Source organism: Lates calcarifer, linkage group LG6 (genome assembly GCF_001640805.2).
Source record: "Lates calcarifer isolate ASB-BC8 linkage group LG6, TLL_Latcal_v3, whole genome shotgun sequence".
In the NCBI taxonomy this organism is placed as follows: Eukaryota; Metazoa; Chordata; class Actinopteri; family Centropomidae; genus Lates; species Lates calcarifer.
The window spans coordinates 21539096-21548441 of NC_066838.1; the positions used below are offsets into that span (position 1 = coordinate 21539096).

Here is a 9346-nt window from a genome sequence, read left to right on the forward strand (position 1 = left end):
GATATTTCTATGAATGACATTTGTGATATAAATTTAGGGGAAAAAAAGCATGAAATACACTGTAACCAGGGATTTTATGAGTCAAGCACATTATTGCCATGAACAGCCAACAGGTCTCTGCAGATGTAGAGTTAAATGACTTCATTGCTCACGCTCACAACTGGACATGGTGTGTCCTGTTGATTGCTTGTAAAAAGCCAAAAGAAGGTCTTGAGGGGAAAAATATTTAGCCTCTGGTACACGGTTTCTAAACTTGCATGGTAAGCCCCCCCCCCACAGATTTGTAGGCACATCTTGGGCTTTGTGGCTCTCTTTATTTGAAGGAGTTGTGTGTAACAAGCTGTGGATGTAAAAGGTCTGTTCCTTACTCTAAACACATTAAAAGAGTACTTTTAACACAAACTGTTATTTTTTTTCTCCTTCCCTTGGTTGATTGTAGTCTCACTGTTTAACCTCACTATCACCTTAAAAGAGATTAATACTTACAATAATAAAAGCAGACATACAGAAGCATCATTTATTCTCCAGGAAGAGAGGAAACATCCAGGCTATTTTGCAGTTGTCTGTTGGTTCTTGTGCAATTATTCTACAGTCAATCACTGCTTCATTAATTTTGCACATACCGCACAGACTGACAGAAAGTCCAGTTTCACCTCTTAGAGTCCAGGCTGTGCAGTGAGATGTACATAAGTGACATCAAGCAGTTATAAATTCAGAAGTGCTTTTTCTTTGAACATGAATGCTCTGAAACCGAAGTCTTAACAAACCAAAAATAGGAAAATAGAAGTTCAAACACCACAATATGTGCTGCTCCAACCACAGGGGTTGAATTTACACTAACAGCTGTTCTTCTACCTTAAGCTCAATCTTAAACTAGTAAAACCTTATTGGAAAGATCCCTGAAAGCTAAAACATTGCTATTTTTGCATAATAAGGCTGAAATTGGTCACCATATACACACTGTACATCATGATTACAAATGAGCCACTTCAGTCAACAGAAAAAGGCCACTTTTATGATACATGCTGTACATCATTATAAATTACAATGCAGCGCTCTGACTGCAGCCTACACCGACACAAAGAAGGAATAACTTTTCAAGTGTTCATCTTGCAGCCGTGCAAAGATCTTTTGTTTCTTGTAAAATCTGAAAATAAGTCACAGTATCAAAAACAGTTAATCTCTTTATGAATCCAGTAAAAACTGCTCATCTAAGTCCTTCATTCATTCAGCTGAATCTTATAGAATTATCTCTCCTTTTCTCCTGTTTGTAGAAATGTGGAACTGTAGATTCACGGCCAGAGTGGAAATCAGGTACGTATTAATGTCCTGCTCACACACCCACCTCAAGGCTTTATTTTTAGATCCAAACTGCAACAGAGGCTGACCTGCTGAAAAGATATAAGCACAGCCTTTTGCATTCCTTCCAACCTGACCTTCATTATGTAGCTTTAACTCAGTCATATCTCAAGACAAAGCCAAAAGTGCAGGGTTTTTTGTTATTTTTTATTTTCAGGTCAGTGATTCATTGTTCAACTGAAAAACTAGTGCTGATGTTTAAGGGTAAATGTCCTAACTCGAGAAAAGAAATAGAGTCCGTACAGTTTTAAACTCCCATGGTTTGTTTATTGGCAAAATATCCACGATCTGACTGTTCTGCACCTGAGAACTAGATCCGATGCACATGCTCTACTTTTTTCAAAAGGTAAAAGTCCCAACAGCTTTAAAACATCCTCAGTATTTTCATGAGTGGAAGTACAAAATGAACGCCTTCCACTTTTTGCTGCCTGTGCTCATTGTCCTCTGCAAATCTATTTACTGTTTCTGCACAAGTCAATCAACTGGTGATAGACTGTAATTTATTTATCTGATTTTCTGGGACGTTGTTGATGCCAAAGAAAATGACAATGATGAAAATAGAGAAGCATTCAGACAACTTCTCTTCTACTTCTCTTTCGTATGAATCCAGGTTGGGGCTTTTTAACCCAACCAAACTGTGGGTTGCATGCAAATTGCAATAAAGAGAAAACCACTTAAACTGCAGGCAGTAGCAGTAAGTATATCTGAGTACTCAAAGTATATAACAATGTACAACTAATCCTTTGTTCTCTAAGGCAAGGCATGACCACAAAAATCACAAGGGCATTACGTGAAATCTAAAAATCTTATAAGAGGAGATATCCAACACGTGGCAATGACCAAAATGTGATAAAGCAAAGTCAGCATGGTTGTGGCTGTGCCTGCAGAGGTTGGGAGTTGTAAAGTGTCAGATTGTTGTTGTTCCGTTCATGCTGGTAGGTCTGCGTCCCCTGCCCGCGCTCTGGCGGCGAAGCGAGTGGAGGGCCACGGCGCAGCAGCCTCTCAGCAGGGACCCGATGTGATACACCGGCATGACGTCCCGGGGCGCCCCTCGGCACAGCCACGCCATGGTCGGGACCACAGGCACCGCCAAAGCCAAAAGATCGATGAGGAAGTAGCGGCTCCAGTGGCACAGCTGAGGGGAATACCCATCTTCATTTGCTCCTTCAGTTTCCTCCTTATTGTCCTCCTCTATCTCCAGTACTGTAGCATCCTGCCTCACTGGCAGAGGATCTGTAGGTGGTGGCTGGCAGGTGTGGGGCTCTGCCGGCATCTCCATTACCTCCTCTGGTTTGTCGGGTGGTAGTGGCGCTAAGCTGCATGAATGCTCAGGAGGAGACGCAGGAGGTAAAGACAATGGAAACGGAAGTGGTTCTGAGGGAGTGATGTCTGCTGTGGGTAAAGAAATGACGCTCAGCTCTTCGGCAACGCTTTCCTCACACAGCCAGGTCATGGTCGGGCTGCAGGCCTGGGAGCGGACCTCTGGCTTTTTCTCTGCTGGAGGAGCAGGAGTGGGGATCGGATCACTGACGGGAACAGAGGGAATCACCGCTGTTACTGGGGCCTCCTCCTGAGGTAAGTGCAGGAACAGGTGATGATGGGGGAGGTAGGTGTGTCCGGTGCACCTGCAGCTACTACTGAGAGTGTGGCAGGAGTGTGACATTGGCAACACAGTCCCCCCACTGCACAGCCGTTCATAGGTGGAGGAGCGCGGCACGGTAGGGGGGGGGCCTCGGATGTGGCCCTGTGGCGGCAGCTGCTCTGACAGGAGGGCCGCCTCCAGGAGTAGGTGGGTTTGTCCTGCTGGGCGAGACGCTCCACCTGCCTCGGGGGCGTTGGAGCTGCGCTCCAGCTGCAGAGCCTCGTTGCTCAGTCGGGTGTAGGTGGTGCTGCGGCTCAAAGTGCTGGCTGGGGAACAGCCACAGGAGCGAGACTTCCCCCCCGGCCGAGCTCCCTGCAACCCTGAGTATGGCTTGTGGTCGTGGGGGTCTTGTTCGCGGACACTGAGGTTGGACCTCACTGATTCCACCACTTCCTGGAGGTGCTGGATCTCCTTGCGGGCCTCTTTAAGGGCCAGCTGGGCCTCCACACGGTGACATTCCTCCTCTATCCAGTCCTCCTGCATCCTGTACAGCTGGGTCCTCAACTCATCTATTTCACAGTCCCTGATAAAGTGTAAAGAATAAGTGAATAGAGGACGTATTATTTCTCGTACGGAAAGAAAATATGATTGTTTAGTGCACAGGAGGCCTGAAAGGATAAGCTTTACTTACTGGCTACAACAAATGTTGGTGTTAACAACCAACAAAACATTGACTTGAAGGACAGTAATGTTTACCTGTGTTGTAGTCTCTCCACATTCTCCCTCAGCCTGGCCCGCAGATGTCGTATACACACCTCCTTCTGTTGCAGGGGTGTAAGGTACTGCTCTGGGGTAGGGGGCCTGATCCCATGGTTGTCACTGCAGGCTGTGTGCTTTGCCTGACGCCTGAATCGACACACATTTATAAAGAGATCATTTACACAAAGTCCTTCCAAATGGGCCTTTGCTGAGCACAGGCTCAGTCAGGGGCCTGAGAGGTCAGGAAATCATGAAATGAAATGATCACAAAGACACACAAAGAGAGAAAATTGCCATTAAAACAACTACAAACAATATGGCTGCAACCATTTTGTGTCTTTCTGTCTGGGGACCATGTGTAGGAGGGCGGGTGCCTTTTATCTGTCTGTGCCCATGGGCCCATTTTCTCATAATCCATCCATGAGTGAACTGTGCAAAGCCTGTGTTATTACAAACAAATGAACCTTGTGCAAATCAAACTGATGTTGAACATGGCCCTGCAGGCAATGAACAAAGCTACAGTGCACAAAAGTAGTTTGTAAAGCTGCTGAAATTAATCAAATATTCCACTTTATTAACAACTTATTGGATACACAGGTGCAGTGTAATGCAGAGGGTTGTTGTTTGTAGTATTGTTTGGTTATACTGATTTAGAATTTACATAAGTAGGAGTGGATAAAAGAAGCTGATGTTGTATGATTAGTGTCTTACCTGGGTGTACTAGGGTACGTCCGAGCTGTGGGGCTGCTCTCTGCTGCCCTACCCCGACCAGGATAGGTGTGTGTACTGGATGTATCACTTGAATATCGCCCACTGCCGCCACCAGTGCCCACCGAGCGCCTTGATGGGAGGGATCAAAATTACACTCATTTGTGAACCAAAAATGTATTTAAAAAGGGAGAGGTGTGACAAGGAAGCAACAGTACCTGCGCTGACCTGAGGAGGGCTTTCGACTCGGAGTGAGAGACATTGATGTGCGAGGGACCTCCAACCTTCTCCGCTGCTGTCTCTAGAGGAGGACGCTAGGAGCTCTCACAGCCGAGCTGCAACAACCATCACAAGCATAAACGCACTAGAGATTAAACCAGACAATCAGCTGATGATAACAACTGATGCAAAATGAATCCCAAAAAGCCATCCTTGGTTATCTGCATCACGCTATTCAGTAAAGAAGACACTCATTATTTTTCCTTCAAAACGGTGTCTACTGTCTCGCTGGAAGTCAGTGACAGCAGCCTGATAAAAAAAAAAAAAAATAGTCTAGGCCAGCAGCAAATAAAGCCTCCTTTCTGTGCTGACACAAAGGGGACACAGTGAGTTCACAGTCAGTGCAGCTGCCTCTCTCTCTGAGCTGCGTCCTCCTGTCTGCAGAGCTGCAGATAAACATGATAAACCCTCACATTAACTGGTGTCAAAGGGCAAAAACCAAAGAAAATCAGACAGTTGGTGGCTGTGTAGTCACAAGGGGTCATTGGGGTCACTACCTGTCTACAGTGAGTTTACTGTTGACAGAGCAGGGGTGGATTCTGGACTCTGTCCTTCCTGAAATGTGTTGAATTTAAAAACTTTTTTGTCATGTACTTGCTACCTGCACGCCTTGGCTTTGCCACAATAAAACAAAGGCACTACAAAGATGTTCTAAAATGGCCTGAACAAAATTATAGGTGGTGATAAATGAGTGGATTGTAGTGATATTTCAAGCTGGCTGCCATCTTCAATTAGCCTCACAGGTGCCTTCAATCTTATAATCAAGTCTTCAATGTGACAAGAGACAAGAGAAATAAAAGAAGAGAGCTGTCTGAGGAGATAAGGATGGAAATAATTGATGCGTGTGGTTTAGGTAAAGGGCTAAAGGACAGTCTTCAAGCAGCTTCATGTTCCTGTGACCACAGCTGTTAATATTAATGAGAAGTTTAAGATCGATGGGACAGTAGCCAACCTGATCTTAATCTATGGAAAAAGCTGGAAACTCTGCAACTACAAAGGACGTGAGTAAATTCACAGTTATAAAATATTCTGATGACTGACCAATATACATCCGTACTTAAGTGTGTCAAGTATCCAAAATTATAATCAAGTGTTTAGTCAGGATTAAAGCATATTTATATCAATTTTTTCTGATTTATGACTGTATTTTATTTAGGTAAATCCTTTAATTGTGTTAGTCTTCTGTCCAGAATTATTCTGGTTATTTTATTCTGGACTTTCTGTGCATTCATATTTGCCTTTGTTTGGCTTCTTTTAAGGTCTTTGTTTGTTTGGTATCCTTTTATTCAGCACAAACTCAGTTATGAGTCTGACTTCTCATCTTGTCAATTTAACAGAGTATGAAGCTGCCAGGAAACCAAAATACAAGGACAACGACACAGGCACCAATAACAATGTACAAATCTTTTAGTCAGTGGTTATAAAAAACATTGTTTTTACATAGTAAAAACAGTTTAATAACATAAATAACATAGTTTTTATTTAAACTTATAATTATCTTTCAACAATGCTTTAGGTCTACAGAAATATACTATGTTAAAGTCCAACATCAGCACTTTAAACTTCCCCTACCTTTTCCCTACATGATATATAATTAAATCTACATTATTGTAAGTAAAACATGATCAATGTATTTGATGTCTATTTTTAAAAAGGGGCCAAAACATGTATATATTCCCCAAAATGACCCTAGTCCTTTATTCATTTATATTTTGTTAGCCTAAAATAGTCAAATTTAAACCTAAATAGTGGAATTATCCTGTAAAATATCCACTGTGTGTAAAGGTTTTAACTATAGGAAGTAAACTACACTGTTAAAACCCTCAGATGCACAGAAAAGAAACATGACCTCACTGACCTCAACACTACAGTGTTGCATAAAAGTAAAAGTAATCAACATTTTCAATTTATTTTCTTATAGTTCAGTCACCCCCTCAGTTGTAGAGAAGCTCAGTCCAATCAAACAGCAAAAATCCAACATGGAGAACAAAATGTTCTCAGCTTTCTTCCAAAGTCTCTGCAGCTCTAGAAAAGCTCAGGAAACCTCCTGATCTGGGCCTAAAATACCTGCAGCTGGATAAATCTCTGTAGAGGCAGCAGATACACAAACACACCTTCACTCTGCTGATAATGAAAACCAGACTACACGAAACGGCAGCATCAGAATTTTTTTTTTTTTTTTTTTTGTCCTATATTTAAATTCTAGGACAATGAGGCAGGAAGTCTCAGCTCCCACTCTGTCTGCGCAACAAGTGGCAAGTACGTTATTGGTGAGAAATAACGCAATCATCTTACGTAAGTGTGAGTCTCAGTGTTTACTGAGGAGGCGAGCACCGCACAGCAGGTGGATAAAACTGTACTTAAAGCTGCGTTTCAGACACAGAAATACAATCAGTCAGCCGGTGATGTTCTCTAGGATAAATACCAGAAGGTGCTGGGATGATGAATAATCAGTATGGTGTTAAATCGAAGCGTTTCCCACATTTATCGCCTGTGAGAAAGCAGTGTTAGATAAGCAGAAAGGTCTAGTGTGAGGATGATGATGACAGCAGCCTAAAAAGTCATTGGTTTGCAAAGGCAGCTGACTACAGAGGGGTCCCCAAACAGGACATCTAACACCCCAGCAGGTACTTTCCATAAAAAATAAAAACGCAGATCCTGATACAAACAGCTGACTAACAAATTTAGTCCCAGCTGTGCCCTACATACAAGGATGTTATAATCTCCAAACAATCGTTTCTGTTGGCCGCACACTCAAAACACCGCACAAAACACCGACACCAGTCTATATTAACACTGCTGTACATCTACCATTTCCGCAGGTGGGAGTTGTGCATCGTAGAAAAGCCTCGGTTCCCAGCCAGACTTGATGGTTGCTGAAGAGTCCCTGGTGGTGGCCGCAGGAGGAGAAGATGCTGCTGCTGCTGCTGCTGATGAGAGTCCATCCTGCAGCCATGAAGCCCGGAGATGAAATGAGGCAACTGCGTCTGCTGCATCGGTGCTTCTTAAAGTGACAGTAGGGGATAATAACGCTTCATTTGGCAGCGAGACCTTTTACTAACAGCACATTATGTGGTTATTGATGGGGTGTTTACGGCTGGGATGATAACGTCTTGGCGGGGGAACTATAGCTGAGAAAGTCCCTCATTTCCAGCACTGACAGCAGGCACGGGATAGCGTCCAGCTGGAGGGGTACACCATGTACAACACCTCATGATGATGATGGATGAGTGTGCAGAGACTCATTCACTGACAGGTACAGGCCACTGTTACAGCAAAGTTTGCTCCTTTGTAAAATAAATACATTAAAGACATATTCATTATTTTCATTATTTTAATTCAGTCCACTAAAGCATAAACCTTAACAAAATATTACAATTTCAAAATGGCTTAATAAACTCCATATTCTCTACATAATGAACTCCAAGAACAAGTGGGAAATGAAAAGTGTTTTGAACAGTAATCCCTCTAAACATATGGTGTGTATTAGTGGTTCCTAACTATCACGTATAGACCCAGGATAAAAGAAAATTATATTTTGTCCCCAAAAGACCTGCATTAAGCACAGAATAAAGTGAACAACACACAATTCTAATGAAAAAAGCAACTTAACAAGTCTATTATGACTGTATAATTTAACATTTGTTGCTATGGGAGTGAATACTCCATTTTCTAGATTAAAGCTGCAGGAAAAATATTCAAAATACTGAATTATAGTATCTACAGCATTAGAAAGACCAATATACTAATTGAACTACATGTCCCAAACCTCAGTAACATGAGATTTATGTTCATGAAACATTAACATTTTTACAAATATAGTAAATATTCAGTCATATTTGTGTTTCATATAGATGCCAAATATTTATTTAGCTCCCTGAAACAAAGAATGACATTAAATAGAGATTTTTAAAAGAAAGTCTAGAAGAATGAGGAACAGATGACCATTAGCCAACGATGTCAATAATACCTGCACTTTAAAGCAATTATTTTTAACAATTACTTCTGATTAAATGTCTTTTTTTTTCACACTCAGACAAAACCCAACAGGGACTCATTAGCTACCTGGTGGACAAGTCTTGTCATTCAACACCTTAGGAGGAACAATAATTTGGAATAAATAGAAAAGGAACTGCTGTAAAACAATTCAAACATACAGGAGAACACAGTCCTAAAATACCTCAATAACTGCTGCATAACATCAGATTTTTCTTATATAAAGTAACTATAAAAAATACATATATTCAAAGGATCTTGGAGATTACTTATTTAAAATATTTTAAGATGTAGAACACATACCTGCTGTCAGGTATTGTATGATGTCAGAGACCTAATACAAACAGTCTGACAAAGAGTAGATGAAATCCTCTTTCATTAATAACCTCTCACATTTCTCACATCCAGCAAAAAGTGCTGAGAACAAGCACAAAGAATATATACAACTTTTAACACACACACAAATGTACACAGGGTTTCTGATGCATAACCAATTAAATGTAAGACTTTTTAATACTACATTTTATAATATATTACTTGTTTCAGTCATTTTTTCAAGCAAAAACTTGAGAGAATTGAGAATATTTTAACTTTTAAAAATGAAATTTAAGACTTTTTAGGTCTTTTTTTTTTTTTTTTTTTTAAAGAAGAAGAAACTAAATT

At 41.4% G+C, this 9346-nt stretch overlaps 1 protein-coding gene and 1 long non-coding RNA gene across 2 annotated transcripts; one reads left to right on the forward strand and one right to left on the reverse strand.

Moving 5' to 3' along the window:
- Positions 1-86: 86 nt before the first annotated feature.
- On the reverse strand, positions 87-7612 carry LOC108882192 (syntaphilin). The gene is made up of 5 exons (XM_018674546.2): positions 7499-7612; positions 4627-4743; positions 4412-4540; positions 3698-3847; positions 87-3524 (listed from the first exon to the last, which is right to left on the reverse strand). Exons 2-5 carry the CDS (start codon positions 4668-4670, stop codon positions 2267-2269), a joined length of 1581 nt encoding a protein of 526 aa, XP_018530062.1. The 5' UTR covers positions 4671-4743; positions 7499-7612; the 3' UTR covers positions 87-2266.
- Positions 4765-9324, forward strand: LOC127142581 (uncharacterized). The gene is made up of 2 exons (XR_007813440.1): positions 4765-5688; positions 7510-9324. It is a non-coding gene; the product is annotated as an uncharacterized LOC127142581 (long non-coding RNA).
- The last annotated feature ends 22 nt before the right edge of the window (positions 9325-9346 follow it).